This window comes from Arvicanthis niloticus, chromosome 2 (genome assembly GCF_011762505.2).
Source record: "Arvicanthis niloticus isolate mArvNil1 chromosome 2, mArvNil1.pat.X, whole genome shotgun sequence".
Classification (NCBI taxonomy): Eukaryota; Metazoa; Chordata; class Mammalia; order Rodentia; family Muridae; genus Arvicanthis; species Arvicanthis niloticus.
In genome coordinates, this window is record NC_047659.1 from 125,436,305 (window position 1) to 125,449,820 (window position 13,516).

The window sequence follows — 13,516 nt, forward strand, 5'->3', positions numbered from 1 at the left end:
GGGTAAATATCTTGGAGCCACCACAGCCTGTGGATAGATGACACCAGTGTCACTGTCACAGAGCTCTGGGTCCAGGCTGGAATTGGTCACCTCTGCACTGATGGACAGTTAAAGCAGAGGCTGCTCCCCACAGTCTGGCCTCAGTCCTGTGGTTCTCGCTGCCAAAGCCCATAGTGTTTCTGCGTAGAGGAAACACACAGACCTTGGCAGACTGCTGACTGAGACAAGGTGAGAAGCAAGGAGGGAGGAAGCCGCTGCCGCTTTAGAGCGCAGTCCACACCAGACCGTCGGCTTCTCATTAGAACCCTTATCTGTGTGCAGAGAATGAGGACCCAAAGGCCTCCCCAGTTCATCAGACCATAAGACCATGGCAGGGAAGCAAAGTGCAGTGATGACAGCAAGATCACTGGAGGGCACTGTGCCTGAGGTCCAGGTGACGGACCACCTGAGAGCTATGTCTAGTGTCCCCTAGAAGTCAGAGTGATGACTCTCCCCCTTGTTTACCTGTGGTCCTTGACTTCTGTGGACCCTATGCTCATAGGAAGGTCCCAATCTCGGGGCTGGTACAAGTTAATGAGACAAAGTGCTTAGATGTCACGGAAGGCAGAGCCATGAGCAGACGGAGAGGGAGACCCAGCCACTGGCAGGAACTGAGAGGCTGCTGCTGGGGGTACAGGTGACACAGTCCACTCAGGCTTTACAGCTAGTTCTTTCCTGGGATCCCATGTGGGACGTACATCCCTGTGTGTTCTAGCAATTCCCCAGCTTTTAGTGCTACCTGAGAGCATTTATCCTGCACCACCTATAAAAAAAACAGCCTCTGGCCTGTGATAAAGTTTATTGAACCCAAGGACTGAACCCATCCGGGTCACATTGGAAGGAAGGACTTCAAGAGCAGGTTTGAAAGATTGGGACTTTGAGGTGTGTCCCTGGTCACGTGGATTAGTGTTTGTGGATTGGGCTGAAAATGACCTCGCTGATCTGTCCAGGGATGGTGTAGAAGACGAGGAGAAGGAAGATGGTGATTAGTGCCAGCAGCAGCAGCACCACCAGGATGCGCCAGTACCGGCGCCAGATGAAGAAGACGAAAGTCTTGAGGGGGTTCACAAACCAGTTGAAGGAGGTTTTGGGGCGGCTGTTGGGGAAGGGTGGAGTCACAGTGACCAGAAAGTCACTGCCAGTGACCCCACCTCCCAAAGCTCGGGCTACTTACTTGGGTTTCTCCAGAGGCTCTGGCTCCTTTCGCCCCTTCCCAACTGGCCGCTTCTCTGCCTCCTCCACAGTTAGCAGTTCAAACTCCGCCTCAACCTTTCCCTACAAGGAAATGGTGGGGCAGTCAGTGGACAGTCCAGCCTGAGCCAGCCCGTGGTCATTATGGGCTACTCACTGTGAGGATGTAGACGTTGCCCCCCGTGTCTGTGAACTCCAGGTCCTCCGGCCGGCCCTTCCTCCTCCTCCTCTTCCTTTTCTTGCCAGCCTGAGCCTCTCTGGCCTCCTGTTCCACATCTGCCATGTCCTTCATCCTCACCACTGGCCACCAGCCCCGCAACCGACGGCAGCGAAACAGATTGCACCTCGGCCCTGCCCCATCAAGGGCTAGTCGGACAGAACAGTGCTCAGGGTCCCGGGCCCCCCTCACCATGTCTGGTAGCTGCAACTCCAGGGACCCTGTGAGAGCAGAACTCAGGAGTTGAAGAGGCAGCACCCAGGGTTGCAAAGACCCCAGAGGGAAGACAGTGGTCAGACCACAGCTATAGATATCTAGAATCAGACTGCCAATCAAACATTACAGAGGGGGGCCAAAGTGACTCCAGGACGGTCTGTGGAGGTATGAAGCAGAGTCTCGGAGAAGAGGTGACTGCACCAAGCTCCTTGAACACTGACTAGGAATAAGCCTGGGCTCTGAGATCAACAGGATTCGAAGTTGAGTTTGAGTGCAAAGCAAGGGACAAAAAGGAAGAGGTGGTGCAAGGAGAATGGGGACAGATCAAGTGTGAGCTTGAGGTTAGGAAAGCTAAGTACCAAGAAAGTCGTTGGCAGAGATTCGGTCGTAGTCCCAGACCTGCAGGACCAGCACAGCCGGCTGCCTGAACTCAGCCTCCTCCAGAGCAAAGGGTCCAGGCTTGCGCCGGACGGTCACCTCGCGCTCCGTAGGCAGGTAGTCAAAGCGGAACACAAAGCGCCAGTTGAAGTTGCCCTCTCCAGTCAGGGAGTTGAAGTGGACATCGGTCTCCTGTCTGTCATGCTCTAGCCCCTTTATCCAGCTGGGTGAGGGAGGGAGGGAGACCGCCCAGGGCAAGATGGGTATCAGGACTAGGGCCACACCCAGAACTCAGCTGTCAGCACACAGGATGTAAACACAGGGTCCCCATTTGCAGTGTCCTGTACGGCAGCCATGTGGCCAGCCTGCCCTGTAGGCCTACCTTTTAACATAGATGTCACTTGACATCTCTCCAGTGAGTGGATTCACATCATCCAGAACCACGTCGTCTGTGTTCCAGATGACAACTCTGAGTTCATAGCTGGGGATGTAGTGGTTTCAAACTGTTAAGAAGGGTCCTTCCTGGGAGTATAGCTCAGTGGGTAGAATGCTGGCCTAACACACCAAGGTCCCTGGTTTGACTACCCAGCAACTCTTAAACCGGGATGGTGGCACACAGTCCTGTAATATCAGTGCTGCCACCGGAGGTTTGGAGTTCATCCCTGAGGTTGCATGAGACCCTGTCCCCAAACCACAACAGCTGAAGAATCTTTGTTTTTAGTTCAGTTGAGTGCTTGCCTAATTTTTGAGAGGCCCCAGGCTCAAGCTCCAGCAACACTACATATAGCAAAGGTGTGATACATGCCTGTGAATCCCGGCAATGAAGGAGCAGAGGCAAGAGGGTTAAGAGAATTCAAAGGCCATCCAAAGCTGTATCTCTAGTTCAGGGCCAGCTGGGGCTACGTGAGACTTCGTCTCAAAAGACAAGAAAAGAGGGGGTGTGGGAACAGAAAGCTGAGTCAGGAATCACTGGCCATTTCCCACTACAACTGCAGCACCGGGGTGTCGGGACACAAGCCAGTACACTGAGGTCCTTTACATTTGGGGTCAGAAGCCTGAAACTGTTGGGTAGTTCAGCATCTATCAGCTGCAGTTAGAGCCACAGCAAGTCACGTGACGTATAACCCAAAGTTCTGGGGTATAGAGAAGAGTGAGAAGAGACAGGCAGAGAGGGAAGGGAACATTCTGGTTCTTCCCCAGCATGGCCTCGTGGTTGTCTGGGGGTTGCTTGTATATCTCTTCCCTTCATTTATTAATCCTCTCTGATTTTGTTAGGTTGAGACAGGATCTCATGGCTACCCTTGACCTCTCTATGAAAACTGAGATTGGCCTTTGAACTCCTGATCCTTCTTCCCAACCATGTTGTCAATCTATGGTTCTGGTGAGACAGACTTGGGAGGACCACACAGAACTGGCCAATCTGTGGTACCAGAGACCCTACCCACAGTGACAGAGAAGGCAGCATCTAAACCAGCCAGTCCAGTGGGAAGTGGTTTGGGGCTTTAGCTCTAAAGGCATTTATCTCCACTCAGGAGGCCTGGCTCATAAGAGATAAGCCAGCATTCTTAGAAGCCATCTTGTCCCTAGGCTGCAAAAGGCTCTCCGAGGGGCTGATGAGATGGTTCAGTGATTAAGAGTACTTGGTACTCTTCCAAAGGACTCAGGTCCAGTTCCCAGCATCCACAGTGTGGTTTACAATCTTCTGTGGCTCAGGAGATCTGATGCCATCCCTCTTCTGGCCTCTGCACGCCGCAAGCATGCTTGCAATACACAGACATACATGCAGACAAAAGACCAATACACATTTAAAAAAAAAAAAAAAAAAAAAAAAGGCTCCCTAAGAGGTATACCAAGAATAGCAGAGCCCAGAAGTGGAAGAGACCCCCTCACAGCACTGCATTTGTGCTAGCCCAGGCAGGAGCAGAGTTTACTGAAGGACATCTGGACGCTATACAGACAGTGTGCATGGCTTATGGGCAAGGGAGGGTATGAAACACAACTACTCACAAGTCTCAGAAATCTTGGCCTCATTCAATGGGGGCTCAGGTTTTCAGAGAATAGAAGGGCCCAAATTCTCTCACCTGATTGGCTGCCGAGGCTTGATGTCAACAGGGGGTGGGGCAGGCACATCACTGGGGAAGATGTCAATCCACATATGGAGGGATCCCTAAAGCACAAAACCAGGATGCAGGGTCCTGCTAGAGACCTCCTTTTCTACAAGGAGTCCAGCAGCTGCCCTGTCCCCTGTGAGGAAAGGAGGAGGGTCAAGGGCAGGAGTTGTTGAGTAGATGGGGTATTAGGTTAAAGGTCGAGTCTGAAGTGAGGGCCCCAAAGTCAAGGCAAAGTTTGGGTCCAGGATAAGGTTCCAGAGTAAGAAAGTTAGAAAGAGTAGTATATGGTTTTCTCAAGGTCCAGGTAACCCAGGATGGAGCCCTGAGTTTCAACCTTGTTGGCTCAGGGTTGGGGATCCTGTAGGACAAGAATCAGGACTGGGGTATAACAGCCCATGACAGGTTCAAGACTCCAAGGCTGGTGGGATGCCTATACCAGGAGCCAGGGTCAGTGGTAGTACTATGTGGGCAGAGGACTTAGGGAAGGGTCCAGAGGCAGGTGGGAGTCTTGGTAAGTCTTAGGGGTGCTGAGGTCCCTTTACCTGCAGCAGCCCTGGGCTCCGGGGATGGTACAGAGGTCGTGTTTCCACATGCTCAGGTACCAGCTGGATCCCAAGACCTGGCATCTCCTGCCAACGCCTCAGCACAAGCAACGCTTGGGCCTCTTCAGAAGCCTCATTTGTCACCTTGGGATTCCTGCCATCTGAAACAAGGGGGTATGGGCTTGGGTTCACAACACCCCAGCTACCCCTCCCCCACCCCACTCTCCTCAGTAGCTCTCCACTGAGACTGACACTGTACTAGATTAAGCCTGTGGCCTGTGCCCTGGATGGTGACTCACACCTTTAATCCTAGCAGAGGCAGGAGCATCTCCATGAGTTTAAGGACAACTTAGTCTACATACTGAGTTCCAGGACAGCCAGGGATACATAAAGACCTCCTCAACAACTGCCCTCCAGCAAAAACGAAAAACAAAAAACAAAAAAAATCCTGCAAAGCCTGTGGCCTGGGAGAGCAAATCTATCATTTACAAAAAGCAGGGGTTGGGGGATGGGGTGCTGCTCTATTGACTGACGACTGTGAAGAGCTAGCCATCACCTTTGATCACACCCTGTTTAGAGAGTATGCCACCAGCCTTGTGAAGTGTGAGTTCCATCGCCACAGACTATAGATCTGGATGCTCTGAGGGCTCTACCTGAGGTCATTTTCTCCCAACATCCAGGAATCTTGTCCTAACTCACAAACATCCCTGTGCCTGCTACAATCAGTGGGCTCTACTGGGCACAGCAGCCTGACACCTGGTGTGCCCTGTGTCTTGATCTGCCTCCCTAATATCCACTGTGGCCTGTCCAACAGACAGGGTCTGGTACCTGGAGGCGGGGCCTCGGATGGTGTCAGAAAGACTCTGCTGCCCACTTTGACAGCCCCAGCTCGGTATTCAGGGACAGGAAGGCCACAACGCTGGCACAGCCCCGCCAGGATCTGTGAAGGCCGGAATGCATCTCGCCAGGCATTGTACCCATCCCTGCAGGCAGAAGGGAACAATGTATCAGCTAGGGCTGTGTGAGAGCACAGTGGGACACAAAGGCACTGCTGAGGAAATTAGGTCAAAGAGGTCAAATGACTTATTAGTATGGAAACTCCAGTACCTAAGTTCAAGTCTTGGACACTAAACTAGGGTGTCTTGGGGAGGGAGGGGGGGAAGAAATTCCCCTATTGGAGACGACAATGGGATTGTGAGAACTGGGAGATGCATCTGTTTGGAGATGTATCAAAGGGCTTGTGGCATATACATGAGACCCTGAATTCAAATCTCTAGAGCCCACATAAAGGTCTATACACAGTGCAAGTATCTGTAATCCCAGCACTCCTGTGGGAGATGGAGGTGGAGACAGGAGACTGGAAGCTTATGAGTCAGATAGCCTGAGACACAAGAGTGTGGAGCCCCTGCCTCAAACCAGATGGAAGGAGAAGACCAACACCCAAGTCGGTCCTCAGACATTCGTGTGCATGTTGTGGAATACGTGTGCCCAGATTCTCATATGAGTGTACTCACACAAACACAAGACATTCAAAATATAATAAGATTAAAGACATCTTAAGTGGGAATGTGAGCTTTGCATGCATTTGTTTTGGGAATGTCTTCTTGGGGCACTGCCAGACTCACACATCATACTGGGAGGCCAGCCCACAATTGGCTCTGTGGTGGCTATAGAATCTGTTTTCCAGGTCAATGTGGGTTTCCCCGATGAGGTCATCGGAACCCACGAGGTCATGGTCGAATATGGCCACAGTCAGCTCTGGTTCAGCTGGGAGGGAGACACTCAGCTCCAGGACCCTGGGCAGGAAGGAAAAGTACTAAGGACAGCTCCATGCCCTCAGAGGAGACCTGGGTGGCAGTGTCCAGCCCTTGCCACAGCTGCCTACGCAAGAAGCTGTGAAGCCAGGACGCCCCACTTCCCAAGCCCAGGGCCCAGCCTCACTCTCCAAAGATGGGGTTGAGTTGCTTGGGGATATAGCGTTCCTTTGTGTCCTGCTGCTCCTTGCCAGCGCTCACCACCACATATGGGTCTGCCTTGCCATTGGGGTCCGCAGGAGCCAGGTTGGTAGCCTAGGGAGTGGAACCCAAATCCAGTGGAGTCAGGAGGCATAGCGCCCTGGAAGCCTGAGCCCTCATTGGATCTAACCTCCTGACTTCATGAGGTACTGGAGGTCAAACCCATGAAGGTCAAACCCAGGGCCTTCTCCATACTAGCCAAGGACTCTGTCAACTGCCACATCACAACCCCGTCTCTTCCTCATTACATTGTAAGAAAGAAATCCTACAGCCCATTTGCAGTAGGAATATGCTAAGAACCCATCAGACAAGCTGGAGGCACAAGGCCCTGGTCTCCAGCAGTTGCTGCCTGTCTCATGTTAACAGTGCAGCCTAGGGTTGACAAGGTAGAAAATTCTGTGTGACTCAGCCACAAGATGAGAAGATGAGCCATAGAATGAGGTTAGGGGAGGGACAGTACTAGACACTAGGAAGATTGGACCTCTCTGAAGAATTTGCCTGGGAGCTGTGGGAATGGGAAATACCATTAGAGATTTAAAAAAAAAAAAAAAAAAAAAAAAAAAAAAAAAAAAAAAAAAAAACTCTGAAAATAAATCTGTCTTGCTGTTGCTACACTGAGTCTCCAGCACTTTTATTATGAAATGAGGATCGGTGTTTCTCACATACATAAAGAATACACTACCCAGAGTCCTTTGTACTTCCTATTTTCACCTTATGCCAGTTTCTGGAAATTTCTGTTAAAGGACACAGAGCTCGTCCTCACTCCTTTTATACCATTCTATAATGCTCGATTTACACATTCTTATACGCCTATGCATTTGTTTTTATAGTGACTTTTCACTTTTAGAAAGTAGGGGTTTTCTTCCCAACTGTTCAACCAGCCTTTTCTCAGGACTGGAGGTTGATCCCAGGGCCTCCTGGTTGGTAGGCAAATGTTCTACCATCTAGCTATGTTGTTAGCCATCTCCTTTTAATTCTTTCTGAATGTGTGTGTGTGTGTGTGTGTGTGTGTGTGTGTGTGTGGTGTGTGTAGTGTGGTGTATATGCATGTGCCTTCATGAATGTGTACATGCTGCCTGAGGGGCCTAAAATCAACTATGGGAGTCTCCTCAGTCCCTATCTTTATTTTTGAGATATGGTCTCACTGAACCTGAAACTCGCCAGTTTAGCTCTGCTGGCTGGCCAGCACATCTCACTGGGCTTCCCACCCCCACCTTCTCTGTACCAGGATTATAGGTGCACACCACCAAGCCCAGCTTTTTTTTTTTAAAGATCTATTTGTTTTATGTAAGTACAAACACACCAGAAGGGGGCATCAGATTTCATTACAGATGGTTGTGAGCCATGTGGTTGCTGGGAATTGAACTCAGAACCTCTGGAAGAGCAGTCAGTGCTCTTAACCGCTGAGCCATCTTTCCAGCCCCAAGCCCAGCTTTTTACACCGGCACTGGGGATCCAAAAGTTTCCATGCTTGTACAGCAAGCACTTTATCTACCAAGCCATCTCTCAGCCCCTATTCAAGTTTGAGACAAAGGCTCACATAGCCCAGGCTACCCTCAAACTTGCTTTGTGGCTGAGGATGGCCTTAAACTCCTGACCCCTTTGCCGTCACGCCTGAGTGCTGGGATTACAGGCATGCCCACACCTGGTATGTGTGATTCTGGGGATTAAATCCAGGGCTCCGTGTATGCTGAGAAAGCATGCTGTCACCGAGCCATGGTTCCAGTCCTTGGGGTCTTAACTTTCCACTTGGTCTACCTCAGCCTCCTAAATAGCTGTGATTACAGGTAGCACAGGCTACCAGGCCCAGTTCTTGCATTGCTTTTGTGTGTTCATGAGGACACGTGTATTGCATGCACGTTGAGGTCAAAGCACCTCCTCAGTGCTGTTCTTCAGTGTCTACACTTTGTTTGTTGAGACAGCATCTCCCACTGGACTGGAAATGGCCACACAAGCTAGAGCGAGTGCCCAGTGAGCCCCAGGGCTCCACCCGTCTCTAGCTCTCCAGCGCTGGGATTACAAGTATGTAGCACGGTCTGGCTTTTTTAAAAAAATAGGTTCTTGGGATCAAACCCAGGTCTTTGTGCTTCCAGGGCAAACACTTTTCCTACCAAGATACCTTCCTGCTCTCCTGGGTCATTTTTATTTGTGTGTGTGTGTGTGTGTGTGTGTGTGTGTGTGTGTGTGTGTGTGTGTGTGTGTGTGTTTTGGCCTGAAAGATGACGATGAAGCTTAGCTGACTGGCCAAGCACCCACCTCAGTGCTGAGGTTACAAGTGTAAAACATCACACTTGGGTTTTGTTTATTTTTCCCCCAAAGTGAATTATGGGATCAAACGAACTTGGGTCCCCATGCTGATACAACAAACCTTCTATGACCCCGCCATCTTCTCAAGTCACTTCTGACAGCTGAGCCCTCTCTGCTTACAAAATACACGTAAGCTGCTAGTTCTCAGTCTAATGACTGACATTTCTAACATCCAGGACAGTGTGATGTCTCACTATCCTTGTTGTGCAGGACTTTTGTCATTTTATTTCCCGATACTGTTTTCTTACATATTCTATAATTCTGTGTCGTGAGTCCACATTTGTTTTTAGCCCTGTGGAAACTTTGAGGCTGGGTTTATGGTCACTTTGAACAGTCTCTTGCTTGGTTTTGTTTGCTGGTTTGTAATTTTTGGTTTTATGAGGCAGGGTCTCTAGTGGAGCAGGCTAGCCTAAAGCTTAGCATGTAGCTGAGGCTGGCCTTGAGTTTCTGATCCTCTTGCCTCTGCTGCTACAGTTCTGGGATTGTAGAACGAGTAGACACAACTAGCTTGTTTGTCCTGTTTGTTTGTTTGTTTGTTTGTTTACTTGGGTTTGGTTAGTTGGCTTCTTTGGTTTGGTAAGGGTTTTGTTTCATTTTAATTTTATTTTATGTGTGTGGGTGTTTTGCCTGCATGTGTATCTATGTACCCACCAGGTGAATGCCTTAGACAGTGGACAGGAGAGAGCATCAGATCCCCTGGAACTGGAGTTACAGATGTTAGTGAGCTGCTGCCTCCTGGGTGCTGGGAATCCTACCCAGCAAATCCTTTGGAGGAGCAGCCAGTGCTCTCAACTGCTGAGCTACCTCTCAGGCCCTGGTTTGGTATTTTGATTCTCCTGCCTCCACAAATGCTAAAATTACTGGTCTACATGGCTACATCTAGTCATGGTTTTGGTTTTGGTTTTGGTTCTGGGTTGGGGGGGGGTCAGGTTGGGTTGGGTTGAGTTGGGTTTGGTTGATTGTGTTGTGTTGGGTTTGGTTGGTTGAGTTGGGTTGGGTTGGGTTGAGTTGGGTTGGGTTGGGTTGGTTAGGTTAGATTGGGTTGGGTTGGGTTTGGTCTTACTGTGTAGCCCAGGTTAAGCTAAAACTCACTATGCAGCTCAAGTTGGCCTGGAATTCATTGTAATCTTCTTCACATCTCAGCCTCCTGAGAGCTGGGATTACAGATATGATCCTAAGATTTCTGTTTCCTCTGCTGAGTCCCCGTGGCCTTGAGCATGCCTTGTAAGTGATCTCAACCAAACCTCAGCTCTCGGTTTTAAATTTTTTGGATTAAACAGAAAATACAAATCCCAGTCTTAAATCAGTGTAGGGCCATGCTAAACACACATTCCCCAGAAAGACAGTTTCCCTGGAACAGATTCTTGTCCCATGGGTGAGCCACCTCTTGGCCTGCTTCCTACGGGGTCTTGTTTCTAGACCCTTCCCTGGCTCAGGCTCTAAGAACCCAAGGTCAAAGTTAAGATGTGGACAAACCCTTTTGAGACAGCCTGAACTCTGGGGCTCATCTGGAAGTACTACAGCTGCCTCCTCACTCAGGGAAAGGAAATTTTTCTTTCTTTAAAGCTTTGTGTTCATTAAATAGAATTTTGTCTAGTATGTCTAGATGTATCACAAAGTGATTTATCTCAGATCACCCTGTCTTCCCTGTTGCTAAAAGGAACAGTAAGAATGAATGAGTTCTACTACCCAGCAGCCCCCAGGAGGGTCAGGTGGTGACAGAATGTCTCTTCCCATGATGTCTTAGATCCTTACGTTAGAGTGAAGCATAGTGTCTGCTCTGGTGACTGAGACGGGGGAGTGGGGGCATAGCAACCAGCATAGCAACCTGCTCCTTCCCTGTTGCTCCTCAAGATTCCTTTAAGAAAGTTCTGGGGCCCCACAAGTCCTGCTTGACAGACATAGCAATGGGAAGAACTACAGGTGTTCTGGAACTGGGGGTCTGTTCTGGAACTGGGGGTCTGTTCTGGAACTGGGGGTCTGTTCTGGAACTGGGGGTCTGTTCTGGAACTGGGGATCTGTTCTGGAACTGGGGGTCTGTTCTGGAACTGGGGATCTGTTCTGGAACTGGGGGTCTGTTCTAGAACTGGGGATCTGTTCTGGAACTGGGGGTCTGTTCTGGAGCTGGGGGTCTGTCCTGGAACTGGGGGTCTGTTCTGGAACTGGGGATCTGTTCTGGAACTGGGGGTCTGTTCTGGAACTGGGGGTCTGTTCTGGAGCTGGGGGTCTGTTCTGGAGCTGGGGGTCTGTCCTGGAACTGGAGGTCTGTTCTGGAACTGGGGATCTGTTCTGGAGCTGGGGGTCTGTTCTGGAGCTGGGGGTCTGTTCTGGAGCTGGGGGTCTGTCCTGGAACTGGAGGTCTGTTCTGGAACTGGGGATCTCTTCTGGAGCTGGGGATCTGTTCTGGAACTGGGGGTCTGTTCTGGAACTGGGAGTCTGGTACTACAGTCTTTGACTTCCTGCACCCACGACCAGAATGTGAATAAGTCCTGATACCAGCAAGCTTTGTGAGAGAGGGGAAGTCTAACCACACCCAGGATTTCTACCTAAACCCTGAAGGAAGGAGCCTCTGTGATCTCTGAGGAGCCTTTGAGAGCCTTTTGTTCTGTAGACTGCACACTATTGTCTTTGCTGCTGTGGGGATGAACCAATCACTACCCACCTTCACTATGTACACTCTGACCAGGAGCTTGATGGGCCGGTTCTGGGGAATCCCCCTGGAGATCTGAGGCTCAGAGAAGGATTTAGCTTCTGACTCAGGGTAAATTAGGAAGGAGCCCTGAGGTGGGGGAGACAGAAGAAGACTTGGTAAGAAAGGTAAGGTTTTTTTTTTTTTTTTTTGGTTTTTCGAGACAGGGTTTCTCTGTGTAGTCCTGGCTGTCCTGGAACTCACTCTGTAGACCAGGCTGGCCTCGAACTCAGAAATCCGCCTGCCTCTGCCTCCCAAGTGCTGGGATTAAAGGCGTGCGCCACCACTGCCCGGTGAAAGGTAAGTTTTTAAAAATCAATTACATTAGATGTATTTATTTTGCTTTGTGTGTGAGTGTTTTCCCTGCAGCTGTGTCTGTGCTCCTGTGTGGGTGTGGTTCCACAGGTCAGAGGAGGATGTCAGGTCCCCTGGAATTGGATTTAAGGATGGTTGTGAACCACACTATGGTGTTGGGAATGAAATCTAGGTCCTCTGCAAGAGCAGCAGTGTTAACCTCTGAGCCGTCTCTCCATCTCTCCATCTCTCCATCATGTAGGAAAACCCTATGAGTCCTTTTCCAAGTCTTTTTCTTTCCCCACGTATACCTTGAACTTGCCCACAAAGTGTCCAGATGCTTCCTCTCCATCTCCGTCCTGGCCGCCTTGTCCTCTGTACAAGGGGAACACACTCAGCCAGTCTTCAAAGTGGCTAAACTCATCCTCCAGGGAGCTGTTGTAGATCTGAAAGGCGAGGGGCTTCAGTGACAACTCTATACCCCAAATCCCAGGGACTCCCTCCTCCCCAGCACCCTGTCACCTTCAGGGTAGCAATTGCTTTCTTCCGAGGCACAGAGACTTTGATATCAGTCTCCCCCTGCTCCTGGGCCTCCCTGTCCCCAGAAATGAGGTGAGTCCCATCTGGAAACAGCAGAATTGCCCCTGGTAAGACATGGGGTGGGGGTGGGAGGACAGACAGAACAAGAGCAAAGAGCTGGGACTCTCACCTGGATCTCCAGCTTCGTCCATCTCATCATCGGAGCTGGACTGAAATCAAAAGGCAGGTCAGAGAGCCCTCCTGGCCATGCCCCTCTGTAGTCCACCCCCTTTCCAGCTACACAGCCACTTCTTTTTCAGAAGTTGCATTTATTGTCTGGTCCTGTGAACTCAGTCACTGCCACTCACATACGGTCACCGAGTCCTTGACATGAGGTTAGTCTGCACTGAGAGGTGCTGTGAGCTAGAACACACAACAGACTTACTAGGAGAAGGCAAAATAGCTTATTATTGTTATGATAGTTACTACTCAAAATGATGTGTTATATATATGTGTGTGTATGTGTGTGTGTAAAACATTATTAAAATTAACCTCATTTGTTGCCTTTTACATTTTTATTTGTTTTTCAAGATAGGGTTTCTCTGTGTAATAGCCCTGTCTGTCCTGGAACTTGGCTTTGAAGACCAGGCTGGCCTCAAACTCACGGAGACCCACCTGCCTCTGCCTCCTAAGTGCTGGGATTAAAAGTGTGTGCTGCCACACCTGGTTCCCTTTTACTTTTTAAATAAAAATTAAAATTAAAAAATTGATCCAGGTGGTGGTAGCATATGCCTTTTATCCCAGCACGTGGGAGACAGAGGCAGGCAGATCTCTGAGTTAGAGGCCAGCCTGGTCTATAGAGTGTGTATCTCTGCTTGGCTTGTAACTGGTTATTTAGACCAGGCTGGCCTCCAACTCACAGGGATGGGGGACTGGTTTAATGGGCTCAGGTTCTATTTTTATTAGACAACAGAATGATAGCCAACAGATGTCTGACC

General features: G+C 49.9%; 1 protein-coding gene across 1 annotated transcript in view; it reads right to left on the bottom strand.

Moving 5' to 3' along the window:
* Window positions 1-942: 942 nt before the first annotated feature.
* Window positions 943-13,516, bottom strand: part of LOC117703309 (fer-1-like protein 4) — a 35,710-nt gene continuing 23,136 nt past the window's right edge. The window contains exons 32-45 of the mRNA XM_034494793.2: window positions 12,709-12,748; window positions 12,522-12,622; window positions 12,311-12,445; window positions 11,679-11,795; window positions 6,636-6,763; window positions 6,320-6,490; window positions 5,523-5,677; window positions 4,695-4,855; window positions 4,123-4,208; window positions 2,424-2,522; window positions 2,023-2,264; window positions 1,388-1,668; window positions 1,214-1,314; window positions 943-1,135 (exon numbers count right to left, since the gene is read on the bottom strand). Of these exons, the coding sequence (XP_034350684.1) occupies window positions 943-1,135; window positions 1,214-1,314; window positions 1,388-1,668; window positions 2,023-2,264; window positions 2,424-2,522; window positions 4,123-4,208; window positions 4,695-4,855; window positions 5,523-5,677; window positions 6,320-6,490; window positions 6,636-6,763; window positions 11,679-11,795; window positions 12,311-12,445; window positions 12,522-12,622; window positions 12,709-12,748 (2,010 nt within the window). The remainder of the gene's footprint in view (window positions 1,136-1,213; window positions 1,315-1,387; window positions 1,669-2,022; window positions 2,265-2,423; window positions 2,523-4,122; window positions 4,209-4,694; window positions 4,856-5,522; window positions 5,678-6,319; window positions 6,491-6,635; window positions 6,764-11,678; window positions 11,796-12,310; window positions 12,446-12,521; window positions 12,623-12,708; window positions 12,749-13,516) is intronic.